Here is a 13,232-nt window from a genome sequence, read left to right as displayed (position 1 = left end):
TATATATATATATATATATATATATATATATATATATATATATACACGTCACTGTATCCTTTGGAGTATTGGAGCTTAATTAATGTCCCGTCTATAAATTATCATTATTATACATTTTTCATTTTATGAAAAAAAAAAATATTAAAATCAGTAAAATTTAATACAAAAAATTGATTTTTTGATCATACCTTTTTATTCTTATGCATAAGAATAGATGCCGGAGCTCACTAGCTAAGGTTACGTATCCGTTAATTTTTCTAAAGCAAAATTTCCTGTTATCATTTTTTTAGTGAACAATGCTAGATATAATTATTACTTATTTTTTATATAAAATTGGTCATGAAAGGAAAAGAAAATTAAAATTAGACTAGGATACTGTAATAATTAATTATTTTTTTACATTATTCTTAATTATTATATTTCTTTTACTAATATAAAAGTTCAATTTATTAAATCATTTTACTCTCTTCGAAAAAGTGTCTGGGAATTAATTTTTTCATTAAAATAACAAAGCACTTGCATGCATTTATATGTAATTTGAAACTTTTTAAAAAGAAAGTAATCATTAATGCCTTGACAGAATCGTGAAACTGCAATGAAAAAGCTCCCGGTAGCTTGACATAATGATGCCATAAATGAGTTAAAAAAACAGACGATGATTCATTCATGCAATTTATGGTGCACACAAGCTAAGATCCAAATTATATAAGATATGTTCATCCATATCTATTATCATTCCAGAAAAAGAAACACAAGCAATAATTTATGTTTCCTTTTATGAACTTTCCTCTTTCTTTTTCTTTTTCTTCTTCTTCTCCTTCTTCACTCTTCCGTTTCATAGTATTATTTATAATAACAGTTTTGATTGTGTGTGAAAAAACAAGGGCAGTCGTGAAACTGCCACCAAATGTTTCAGTTCCTGCAGTGTTGGTGTTTGGAGATTCGATCATGGACACTGGCAACAACAACAACAATTTAGCAACAACAGCAAGGAGTAATTACCCACCATATGGTAAAGATTTTAAGGGAGGGATCCCTACTGGAAGATTCAGTAATGGAAAGGTTCCATCTGACCTTATAGGTGTGTGTGTGTCCTATTTCTCATCCCTTCTTTTTTATGACACTGTCCTTCCCATCTTTGCAAAAATTTAATGTATATATAGTTTTATATTTTTATCATACAATGCAATCATAAATAGTTACTCTTATAAGACAATCAAAGTTATATATGTTTGACTCTTCAAATAAATTCTACCAAATGTATCATCGCTATGTGAAAATACAAGCTGAATTAATGTATTACTTTGGGATTTAATTATGAATAAATTAAATTAATCTTGCTTTTTTCATGGTGTAATTTTTAAAATAATTTTAGTTTAAAAATTTGATTTACTTTGATGATTCTTATATCTTATAATTTCAACAATAAGCATTTTTTAGAGTTTTTATTTTATTTTTTTAACTGAGATCAAACTATATGTTAATGAAAAAGCTAGTCCATAGAATATTTACATTAACATGTAAGGAAATTGGACTAATATTTTTTTTTTCTTTTGCCATAAAAGTTAAAACTTTTATGGTGACATGAGATGTAAAAGTCATTTTCAAGGTAACTCTGATATGATTCTAACAGCTTTTATTGAAAGTTTGGATGCAACCAAGGAGCAGTCAAAAGAATAATGATTAAAAGCACTTAATAACACTAATAATCTTATTAAGCACTTTTAACCATTTAGAAACAAAAAATTCTGAAAAACTCATGTGTTTCTGCATACCCAGTTGAAGAACTGGGAATAAAAGAGCTTCTGCCACCGTACGTCGATTCAAAGCTTGAACCTGGTGAATTGGCGACTGGTGTGTGCTTTGCATCTGGTGGCGCAGGATACGACCCTTTAACAGCACAAACATCGGTAATTTCACCTCTCTTGAAAGTGAAGAACTGGTTTTGATGGTTTTTCTAACTTGGTGCCATTGCTGTGATAGATTACCATATCATTATCGGGTCAACTAGGGTTGTTCAGAGAATACATAGGGAAGTTGAAAGCGGTGGTCGGAGAAGAGAGGACCAAGTTCATCTTAAAAAACACTCTTTATATTGTGGTATTAGGAAGCAACGACATTTCCAACACATACTTTTTGACCCGTGTTAGACAACTGCAGTACCCTAATTTTTCTGCATATGCTGATTTTATGCTCTCCTCAGCTTCTACTTTCCTCAAGGTATCAAGTAATATCTGTTTTTTTGTCTTATATCTAATTATATATAGCAATCTCTCTCACAAACATGGGACTATGTTGTCTTTGATAGTCTGATGTTTGATGTTTTGTCTGAAAGGAAATTTATGGAGAAGGAGCACGGAGGATTGCAGTGTTCAGTGTGCCGCCACTTGGGTACTTGCCATCTCAGAGAACCGTCGGAGGAGGAATACGAAGAGACGTTGTAGTGAAGATAAACGACGCCGTACAGATCTTTAACACCAAATTGTCAAAGCAACTCGAGTCTCTTAATCACAACCTTCCAGATAGCAGAATGGTGTACATTGATGTTTACAATCCTCTCATGGACATCATAGTCAACTACCAAAAATATGGTAATTTTAATTTTCACTTTTCCTTTTGCATATTAATTTATAGAGGTTTTTATGACAAAAAAACATTTTAATGTACATTTACATGCAGAATTACCATTTCTAATATGTTCCAAAGCTTGAGCAAATCTCTTAAGATATTTTGCCATTTATAAGTGATATTTGGTACTATTCTTTTAGCTTCTTTAGAAAGGTAGTTGGATGCATTTATTTCCTTTATTTAGCTTTGCACATGTATGAGTAGATCAGGATAATTAAAAGGTGGGTCTGTTCATTTAATATACTATTGACTGAAACAACAGAAAACATTGAAACATAGACATTATTACATTTTTTTTTTATTATATACTAGTAAGTAATTAATATATCTGATAAGAACATCAAATTATTCATCGATTATTATTAATATTTGTTATGATTTTTCAGGGTATAAAGTGGGAGACAGGGGGTGTTGTGGCACAGGGAAAATAGAAGTGGTATTTCTATGCAATCGTTTCACTCCATTATGCTCTAACGATTTGGAGTACGTGTTTTGGGACAGTTTTCATCCAACTGAAAGTGTTTATAAAAAGCTTATAAGCCCTATTATTGGAAAATATTTGAACAAGTTCTTGTGAGCAACACTTACACTTATCAAATTCATTGCTTGAAACCAAAAGTTGTAAACATATATAGGTTTACAAGAATACCATGTTGTATCACATTCTTTAGAATTACAAACATTTAGTCATATTAGTCTTATGGTTTAACGTGTCAAGTGCATAAGTCATTATTCGTGTTCGGCTAAATCTCACCTATTAAGTCAAATAATTTTTATCCAAGCTATGATACAAAGAAAAAGTATAATAGGATGGTTAAAATTTTAATAGGGTTTTTTATTTCTTTGTTATAGAAAAATCACAATCTTAATATGGGTGTTTTATTTTTCTTTTTTGAATTTTATTCTTTATAGTTTGTCACTAAAAAGGTAGAATGATTTAAAACCAAATGAAGAAGATGAATGATGATTATTTTTGTTCAAGGAAATAAATTATATGAAAAAGCAAACGATCATATAACAGTATGATTTATCTTAATATTATATATTAATGGAAACATACGAATTATGCGTATGTTTAAAAAATAGTGATTTAAAAAATAAAATAGTGAAAAATTATTTTAGTTTAAAAACTAATTAAATTCAAATAATATATATATATATATATATATATATATATATATATATATATATGCTCACACAAACAAACTCGAAAAAGGAAAATTATACAGGTATATATATTAATTTTATTTTAAAAAACTATAATTATTTTTTAAAATATATAATAGTATTCATATATATTTATAAATTTTTTAAAATTCGTAAATATTTTTTAAACAAATATTTATTAGGTAATCAAATAAATAACAAATTACTTTTTTTTATTATGAATTAGGTACAGAATAAACACTATTCGCGACTAGTCAATTCCTACTACCTCCACTTTCAATTAATCAATTATAAGGTTAATTTCTAACTTTTCATATAAATGGTTCCTATACTTCAATTATAGCTCATTCTTAATTTCTTTTTTTACTTGTAGATTTGTTTTTCATTCATTTCAATAGAATTTGTGTTTTTTTTTATAGATCTATTAGCTTTTGGGTTTTTAACCAATTTGTATGTTCTTCTAGATATATGGAGGATTTAATTTGTATGCTACTCAAATTTGGTCATCAGAAATATTGATTTTGTACTACGATGAAATTAGGAAGATTTGAGACTATAACGTTATATTTTAAACAAAAACATGTTCTGTGTTGATTCATCAATTAATGTGAAATATTGACATATTTCTTAACAACAAAATACGAATTAATTATATTCACATGTATGACAGATGGCAAAATAGTATTTTAATAAAGTAAAATGTATCTAAAACCTAGTTTGACTCGTAAATTAATAACTCTCTGACAGCGTGTAAAATGTAAAAGATATCCTTCCACTTGGTTTTATTAGGAAAGATTTTGGATTGAATAGTTTAGAAAGATTTTGGATTGTAGAATCTAGGGGTTAAATTTTTTTATATTATTATTTTTTTCAATGTTATTTAACATTTCAGATTAATCGAAAATATATTTAGATTGTGCGTTTGGAAATATATAGATTGAAAAATTTGGAAATATATTTAATTTGGATGTTTTTTTTATCAAGTTGAAAAATATAAATAAATTAAAATTTTCAAAATTCAGTATTTTCCAATCTAGATTTAATAAAATAAATTGGATGTATAATCTATTTATATTAACTAGATTAATTAAATTTAATTCTTTTCCAATCTAATTTAAATGGACTTAAATCTAGATCAAACTCAATTTAAATTTAATTAATTTTATCAATTAGATTAAATTTAACGAGACTTATCTAATATCATGTGTTCCATATAAAAAATCCAATAAATAAATTTATTATTTTAAAGTTTTGGATTACTTAAATTATATTAGATAACATTTTCCTAATAAACCGTTAAAAAAAAAACTCATTAAATCGAGTTACAGAAATATAACAAAAGAAAATTATTCAATCACAAATGCAAAAAGGAAAATGATATTTTGACACCAATTTTTGACACTATTCTGACACTGCACACGTGTCAAAACGTGATTGGATGATTTCAAATAAAAAAATTGAGACAAGAATATATTTGGAAGAAAAAACCAATTTTTTTTTTTTAATTTGAAATCATCCAACCACATTTTGACACATGTGCAATGTCAAAATAGTGTCAAAAAATTAATGTCAAAATATCATTTTTCATTAAAATAATAGTTATTAATTAGAAAATTTTTTATTCATACTTCTCTTATTTTTTAAAATAAGAGATGTTAATGTCTGTGTTTAAATTGAAAGCAGAAAAGGAAACAAGTGGTCGGTAAATTGTTTTACAGTGAGATTGCTGTCAACCCGACCAAACTGCACATTTTGATTCTGAAGCTGATAGCCATTATCATCTGTACGTACCAATATCAGTTAAAAGTCACATATTTTTAATTACGACACTTTTAGATTGCTAACATATTCATCTGTCTCTCTCCAACAGACCTTTATCCAATTTTTTAAAATTAATTATTGTGATTAAAAATATGATTACAAATCAATTTTTTAATAGTTAAAGTTTTGGTAACTAATATTAATAACCTATAAATTAATATTTATATTAATAATTATATAAAAATTTGATTGTATTGTCTCCAAACTGAAACACATGATTGTCATAAATGAGATGCAACTGTCTGGTTCAAAGTACAATCAGAGTTTATTGTGTACATATATGCTCTTGTTGTCATTCTGAAGAAGAAGCAAAAGCAAATCTACAGTGTATAATTCTTCCAATGAAGATCCCTCTTTCTTCTTCAACCTTTAACTCAGTTTTGATTCTGTCAGTGATTTTCTTAGTTGATATCTGCAAAACATGTGAGTCTGCAAAACTTTCAGTTCCTGCAGTGTTGGTGTTTGGAGATTCGATCGTGGACACTGGCAACAACAACAAGATTTTGGCAACATCAGCAAGGTGCAATTTCCCACCATATGGTAAAGATTTTGAGGGAGGGATTCCTACTGGTAGATTTTCCAATGGAAAGGTTCCATCAGACTTCATAGGTTTCTTCTCAATTTCTTCTTTTTCTCCATAATTATATTATATTATTCTTTTACTTTTTCTCCATAACATTCAATATATAAATTATTTTTAATTCCATTTAAAGTTACAAATATTTCAAACAATCATAGGATTTTTAATTCTTTTCAATCCCATAAATATCTACTAGAAAACTTGTTATATAATGTCATGCAATCATAAATGGCTATATATTTAATGATTTATTGAGTTTAAGAATAATTTTTATAATATATTGGTTAATAATAGAAAATATTTTACTTTAATAAGACATTACCTTTTTAATATTTATTTATTCCATTCTAATTAAAATAAAGCATTTCCTTTAAAATTAGATGGATCAATAATTAAAATAAAGCATAGACAAATAGTATATGTTAATAATTATTTGTCTGTGATATTTATCATTGTTTATATTTAGATCATGTGTTTCTCTTTATAATCAAATCCCTTTCGTAAAAGTGAAACTATTGAGCTATGCATAGGATTTCCGTTAAAAATTATGAAAACTTGTGTGATTAGGTTTGTAGTTTGGTTAATTTCTTAATTTCTTTATGGAAAAGTTTAGTATTCATAGTCAAATCTGATAAGAAATATTTATTTGGGTAATAGCTAATTTAAAAAACTAAAATTATTACATGTCCACATATGAATTTGTTTGTTTTTTATTTTTTTTGCATATAATATTTTTTTAATACTTTACTTATCTCTCGATCCTATCTGTAGCCTTTAAATATGTCAGAAATTTAAATTAAAACACTTTATCACTATTCTAGAAAATATTCTATCTGAAATCAACTACGTTAATGCATAAAAGTGATAATTCAAATACTTTCCAATAGATTTTTAGATTTTTATTTTTTTTTATAATAAATGAGTTGATATTCAGTTTACATTATTCTAGAAAACTAAGTTCTTTTTCACGGTTTCATAAGAGAACTTTCTTTTTTTATATATTAAAAAAAAAACTCTTATCTAAATTTAGGTATGTTTGGTCAATGTTTTCCTTCCATCCAGGTAATTTTGAACTATGCTAAAGTATATTTTAATCTACTTTATGGAAAATGATATTTTAACACCATTTGTTAACACCATTTTAACACTGTACATGTGTCAAAATGTGATTGGACGATTTCAAATTAAAAAAATTGAGGCAGGGGTATATTTGGAAAAGAAAAACCAAAGTTTGTTTTTTTAATTTGAAATCGTCCAACTACATCTTGACACATGTGTAATGTCAAAATGGTGTCAAAAAATGGTGTTAAAATATCATTTTCCTAATTTAAAGTTGGTGTGAAAATTTTAATACATTTTTTATATATTTTTTAAATATAAAATTAAATATTAATAAATAATTTGATGATCAATAGAATAATATACTTAATAAACAATAAATTTTATTAAAATAAGTTTATAATATTATATTAAAAAATAAATTTTAAGTTTAATTTAATTTCACAAACTCAGTTTTAATTAAAATTTGTACCACAAATATATACTTTATTTTATCTTTAGTTAGTGTGAAATTTTCAACCAACTATTAAAATAAAAATTTGATGATGATTATTTTCTTCTGTTCTTGTATTGCATGGATCAGCTGAAGAATTGGGCGTAAAAGAGTTTCTTCCAGCATACTTGGATCCTAATCTCCAACCTGATGAATTAGCCACTGGTGTTTGCTTTGCATCTGGTGGTGCAGGATACGATCCTTTAACATCACAAACTGCAGTACATACATTTTCTCTTCCAAACTTAATTTCTGAGAAATAATTCTCTGTATATTCCTCTAGAATTCTGATCAACGTCGCTTACTCATTTATAACCAGGGAGCTATAACACTATCTAGTCAACTACAAATGTTCAAAGAATACATAGTCAAGCTAAATCAACACGTTGGAGAGAACAGAACAAACTTCATCCTAAGCAACGCTCTTTTCTTTGTCGTCTTAGGCACCAACGACATTTCCAACACCTACTTTTTGTCCCATCTCAGACAACTGCAATACGATGTTCCTGCTTACTCTGACTTCCTTGTTAACTCAGCTTCTGATTTCTTCAAGGTATCCAGAGTTTACAATTGCTCAAACTTTCTTAGAACTAAATTCACCCTTTAACTTTAATCATATGATATCGAAAAACATGAAAAAAAAAAAAGTTAACTTTTGTGTGATGTACTGATTTTTTTCTTGTCTTTGAAGGAAATATATGAACTAGGAGTACGAAAGATTGGAGTATTAAGTGGGCCACCAGTTGGGTGTGTGCCATATCACAGAACATTGTCTGGTGGAATAGAAAGAAAGTGCATACAAAGGTACAACGATGCAATGATGTTATTTAACGATAAATTATCGAAGGAGATACGTTCCCTCAATCAGAAACTTCCAAACAGTAGGATCGTTTACATGGATGTCTACCACCCTTTACTTGATATCTTTGTGAATCCCCAAAAATATGGTAACTTTTCACTTCGTAATCTGTTGATGACAGAAACTACAAATCTTGGAGGATTTTAACGTTTGTAGAAAATTATGCAGGGTACAAAGTCGGAGACAGAGGATGTTGTGGCACAGGTACTCTAGAGGTTGCATTGACATGCAACCGTTTGGATGCCACGTGTCCTAATGTTTTGGAGTATGTGTTTTGGGACGGTTTTCACCCTACTGAAAGCGTTTACAAAAAGCTTGTGCCCATTATTGTGCAGAAACATATGCACCAGTTTCAGTGATCACTGATCAGTCGATCTGTTTGACGTAAAAGCAGAAAAGTGCGTCTTTCAAAACCATTTTCTATGAAGGCCCAAACAAGACTTTATCGATTGTGTTCTTTTTTCTATTCTATTGTAATAAAAATTGTTAAGAAAAAATAATAATGATCTATATCCTAAGTTACTTGTAAGGAGTATTTCCTACCCTACGTATTCGTATTTCTTAATAGGTTTTTGGTAATACTGCAAATTATATCTTCAATAATTTTACATAACTTGTTTTTATGATTTTGCTTACACATTTGGATATATAATTTGCTTAGGTGTGCATCACTACCCAACTAACTCCTAACGGCTATGTTGATTTTATTTTTCTGACCGAAACAAAATGTGTTGTTACGAATGTGTCGTTGAGTATGACTTTATTTTATTTTATTTTCTTTTGATTAAGATTGTGTAATTTTAACCCATAAGCATAGTTTTTTAGAATATATTAATTGTAAATCTCTATATTTACCATTTTATTTCTCTAAAGAAATATTATTAGACTTTACAAATTTAACTATCCTATTTTAAACTTTGAAATAAAAAGATTAAGTTTAGTTTTTAGTACATCTTTTAGATATTTTCTTGTTACAATTTAAATTATAAGATAAAAAAAATCATTTTTATCCACAACAGTTTGATAAAGGTTGTATTAGTAAATATATTTATACACCATTTAATCAGTTCTAACTTAATATTATTAAATTGTATAACCACTTCTTTTGATGAGCAACTACCTCCTTCAATAATAATAAGTTATATAATTTGTAATGGGGGTACATATATACACACGTGCGTGTGTGTGTATATATATATATATTAAATTTCGTAGATAGCTTGTAAAACAATTTAATTAATAATTATTATTAAAATTTGAAGTTAAGATTTTTGAACTTAAGTCTAGTTATCCACTATTGTTTTTTTTTTAAGATTATTAGAATTAACAGTTTATATTGGTGAAGAGAGTATAACAAGTTATATTTAAAACAACTCATATATATATATATATATATATATATATATATAAACATAGAAAAAGTGAATATTAATTGGGAGCCTTTTTGATGAGACAGAAACTTTTTCTTAAAATTACTAGATTTAACTAACTCATCCGTCAACTTTAAAAGTTCTTCTCTATTCTCTTTGTACGTCTGCTTTCATGAATTTTGGCTGGTTGAGCACAAAGTTAGCTAGCTCTATTATCAGTATTGTTCAAATTCAATTCAAACTCATTTAAACCACAACAAATTAAAAATACAGATACTAATTTTATTTACATAAATGAGTGGGTAGTTGATGCAAATAGTATATATATTATTTTTCTTTTAAATAATATTATGTGCATGAAAAAGAAAATGCTGAAAATAATATATAAAGGTTTAGGTAAGAAGTTAAAGGCACTCACCATATTCATATCCATTCATACACTCTCAACCAACTATTTTACTATTCAACACACCCAAATACCATTCTTATATATCTTCACAAACCTACCCTTCTTCTCTACTTAATAACTATTTCCTAACTTATTATTGTGTTATATTTAAATTACTATGCCAATTTTAACAATATCACATACCAATATTCATGTAAATATATAACTAGAATGATTAATAATATGACAAAATAACAGCAAAGATGCATTGAATATGAGAGATCTCATGCAGTTATTGCATGTAGTTACGTTCCTTTATATAATATAACCTTCCTGAAGACAGCACAGTGAAGAAGAAGCCTGTTGTGTATAGCATATTTAGAAAGAAGAAGAATGGGTTTCATGCAGCTTATTACTACTTTTTCCCTTACCTCATTGCTCCGTTTCATAGTAATATTTGGTTTATGGTGCAGAGCAAAGGGTATGCTGAAGCTGCCATCAAACGTGTCAGTTCCAGCAGTGTTAGCATTTGGAGATTCGATCGTGGACTCCGGCAACAACAACAACATTAAAACATTGGTCAAGTGTAACTTCCCACCTTATGGGAAAGATTTTCAGGGAGGAAAACCATCTGGTCGATTCTGCAATGGAAAAATCCCTTCAGACATGATAGGTCTCTTCTATCTGTTCTATGTTGTCTTGTCTTCTTTACATCTCTCAGATTTTCGTTTCTTTTATTACAGCAAAAGTTTAATACTATATATTCTCATTCCTGTCCCTTGCTCTTGTAGTAAACAGAATAAAATTTTGATATATTATTGTCAAGCTGAAATAGGAATAACCTGTGATAAAAGTCAGTATAAGCTGACAAGATAAATCTTTAACTTGAAGAGAGAGTATCATTAAAAACACCAAGGAAAATGCATGAAAACAGTGTTTGTAAATCTAATATGCACGTCAATCGATATATACACATCAATTAGAATAATTTTTATAACTGTTCATCTTACAAATCGATTTTTGTATTATTACAGTAAACTTAAAATTCACTTCTGAACGTAATATAATATTAATGAGTCAGTGTATTATAAGATTTTGTTATCAATCTCACTGCAAATTCGTTGAGTTTCAGTTGAAGAACTGGGTCTTAAGGAGTATTTGCCTGCATATTTGGATCCAAATCTGAAATCCAGTGATCTTGTTACTGGCGTCTGCTTTGCCTCCGGTGCTTCAGGATATGATCCTTTGACACCCCAAATAGCGGTAAACATAAACCAATTTCACTAATGATATATAGAACAAAGTGTCTTCTGATAAAACAAATCCTGTCATGAAATTACATAGATGTAAGCAAAAATTCTTAATCATTGCTATTTCTTTTTGTGGTGTGTAAACACAGTCAGTTATATCATTATCTTCTCAACTAGACATGTTCAAGGAATATATAGGAAAGCTGAAAGGCATTGTCGGAGAGAGCAGAACAAACTTCATCCTAGCCAACAGTCTTTACCTTGTGGTGGCAGGCAGTGACGACATCGCCAACACCTATTTTGTTGCTCACGCCAGAATATTGCAGTATGACATTCCTTCTTACACTGACCTTATGGTCAACTCAGCCTCTAATTTTGTAAAGGTATGTACTTTAGATTCTTCTTAATCAATCACTCTCAAAATAGTCTAAAGTATTCGATAAAAATTAACTATATATATGCCATCTTTCATGATGTTGTTGATTAGGATTTGTATAATCTGGGAGCTCGTAGAATTGCAGTGCTGAGTGCACCACCTATTGGGTGTGTGCCATCACAGAGAACTCTAGCTGGAGGATTAGAAAGAGGGTGCTCAGAAAAGTACAATAATGCAGCCAAGTTGTTCAATTCGAAACTCTCAAAGGAACTTGATTCCCTTCGCAGCTACCCCAATGGCAGAATTGTTTACATTGATGTTTACAACCCTTTATTCGATATCATTCAAAACTACAAAAAATATGGTAATCAGATGTTATAGCTTTGGCTTCATTGATTCTGATGAGAATTTATTTCATAAAAATCAAATCTTTTGCAGGCTATGAAGTTATGGACAGAGGTTGCTGTGGCACAGGGAAACTAGAGGTTGCAGTTCTATGCAATCCTTTGGATTCCACTTGTTCTAATGCTTCTGAATATGTCTTTTGGGACAGTTACCATCCAACAGAAGGCGTTTACAGAAGACTAGTCAATCATGTTCTTGAAAAGTACACCACTCGGTTGTTTTGAACTCCCCATATAATACAAGAAAAATGATATTTTAACACCATTTTGACAATGTACACGTGTCAAAATGTGGTTGGACAATTTCAAATTAAAAAAACAAACTTTGATTTTTCTCTTCCAAATATACCCCTGCCTCAACTTTTTTTAATTTGAAATTGTCCAATCACATTTTGACAAGTGTATAGTGTCAAAATAGTGGTGTTAAAATATCATCTTCCATAATATAAATAAGCATATATATATATATATTTAGACAAATTTCATGTTAAGTATTTTTAAGAAAAATAAATAATTTTTTATATCAGTTAAAATAAAAGGATACATAAGTTAAAAAAATAATTCAAATAAATAAGAAATAATTTCTATGAAGTAATTTTAACTTATGTCTAATTTTATTTTAATTTTTTCTTATTTCTTTTTATTAAAAATACTTATCAGAAGTTTGTCTAAATAATTATATATTAATTATGATAGCAAAGGAAATTATTATTTAGAATTTGCGGGTTGTTAGTGTGATTGTTCACTACTTTTTTGAAAGATTTTTAATTATAGTCATTTTCCATCTCCCATACCTTCCATATTTTCTATGTTTTTTCTTTTATTATTATGGATAAT

At 28.2% G+C, this 13,232-nt stretch overlaps 3 protein-coding genes across 3 annotated transcripts; all 3 read left to right on the top strand.

Annotated features, from left to right (window-relative positions):
• The first annotated feature begins 686 nt into the window (after window positions 1-686).
• LOC106763133 (GDSL esterase/lipase EXL1) lies at window positions 687-3,318 on the top strand. The gene is made up of 5 exons (XM_014647328.2): window positions 687-1,081; window positions 1,780-1,910; window positions 1,984-2,220; window positions 2,336-2,591; window positions 3,015-3,318. The coding sequence occupies exons 1-5, from the start codon at window positions 766-768 to the stop codon at window positions 3,203-3,205; spliced, it is 1,131 nt and encodes a 376-aa protein (XP_014502814.1). The 5' UTR covers window positions 687-765; the 3' UTR covers window positions 3,206-3,318.
• A 2,592-nt stretch (window positions 3,319-5,910) lies between these two features.
• On the top strand, window positions 5,911-9,212 carry LOC106763793 (GDSL esterase/lipase EXL2). Its single transcript, XM_014647948.2, has 5 exons — window positions 5,911-6,225; window positions 7,839-7,969; window positions 8,068-8,301; window positions 8,440-8,695; window positions 8,776-9,212. Exons 1-5 carry the CDS (start codon window positions 5,958-5,960, stop codon window positions 8,964-8,966), a joined length of 1,080 nt encoding a protein of 359 aa, XP_014503434.1. The 5' UTR covers window positions 5,911-5,957; the 3' UTR covers window positions 8,967-9,212.
• A 1,511-nt stretch (window positions 9,213-10,723) lies between these two features.
• On the top strand, window positions 10,724-12,725 carry LOC106764416 (GDSL esterase/lipase EXL3-like). The gene is made up of 5 exons (XM_014648703.2): window positions 10,724-11,038; window positions 11,498-11,628; window positions 11,765-11,998; window positions 12,103-12,355; window positions 12,430-12,725. The coding sequence occupies exons 1-5, from the start codon at window positions 10,759-10,761 to the stop codon at window positions 12,618-12,620; spliced, it is 1,089 nt and encodes a 362-aa protein (XP_014504189.1). The 5' UTR covers window positions 10,724-10,758; the 3' UTR covers window positions 12,621-12,725.
• The last annotated feature ends 507 nt before the right edge of the window (window positions 12,726-13,232 follow it).

This window comes from Vigna radiata, chromosome 6 (genome assembly GCF_000741045.1).
Source record: "Vigna radiata var. radiata cultivar VC1973A chromosome 6, Vradiata_ver6, whole genome shotgun sequence".
NCBI lineage: Eukaryota > Viridiplantae > Streptophyta > Magnoliopsida > Fabales > Fabaceae > Vigna > Vigna radiata.
This window is presented reverse-complemented; position numbering and strand designations above follow the sequence as displayed.

Excerpts from the sequence above, each read along its gene's own strand:
- LOC106763133 (XM_014647328.2), top strand. The coding sequence starts at position 766 with ATGTTTCCTTTTATGAACTTTCCTCTTTCTTTTTCTTTTTCTTCTTCT. Across the intron at positions 2,221-2,335 it reads CAGCTTCTACTTTCCTCAAG|GAAATTTATGGAGAAGGAGC; the intron begins GTATCAAGTAAT and ends TTTGTCTGAAAG. Across the intron at positions 2,592-3,014 it reads AGTCAACTACCAAAAATATG|GGTATAAAGTGGGAGACAGG; the intron begins GTAATTTTAATT and ends ATGATTTTTCAG.
- LOC106763793 (XM_014647948.2), top strand. The coding sequence starts at position 5,958 with ATGAAGATCCCTCTTTCTTCTTCAACCTTTAACTCAGTTTTGATTCTG. Across the intron at positions 6,226-7,838 it reads GGTTCCATCAGACTTCATAG|CTGAAGAATTGGGCGTAAAA; the intron begins GTTTCTTCTCAA and ends TGCATGGATCAG. Across the intron at positions 8,302-8,439 it reads CAGCTTCTGATTTCTTCAAG|GAAATATATGAACTAGGAGT; the intron begins GTATCCAGAGTT and ends TTGTCTTTGAAG.
- LOC106764416 (XM_014648703.2), top strand. The coding sequence starts at position 10,759 with ATGGGTTTCATGCAGCTTATTACTACTTTTTCCCTTACCTCATTGCTC. Across the intron at positions 11,039-11,497 it reads AATCCCTTCAGACATGATAG|TTGAAGAACTGGGTCTTAAG; the intron begins GTCTCTTCTATC and ends GTTGAGTTTCAG. Across the intron at positions 11,629-11,764 it reads CTTTGACACCCCAAATAGCG|TCAGTTATATCATTATCTTC; the intron begins GTAAACATAAAC and ends GTGTAAACACAG.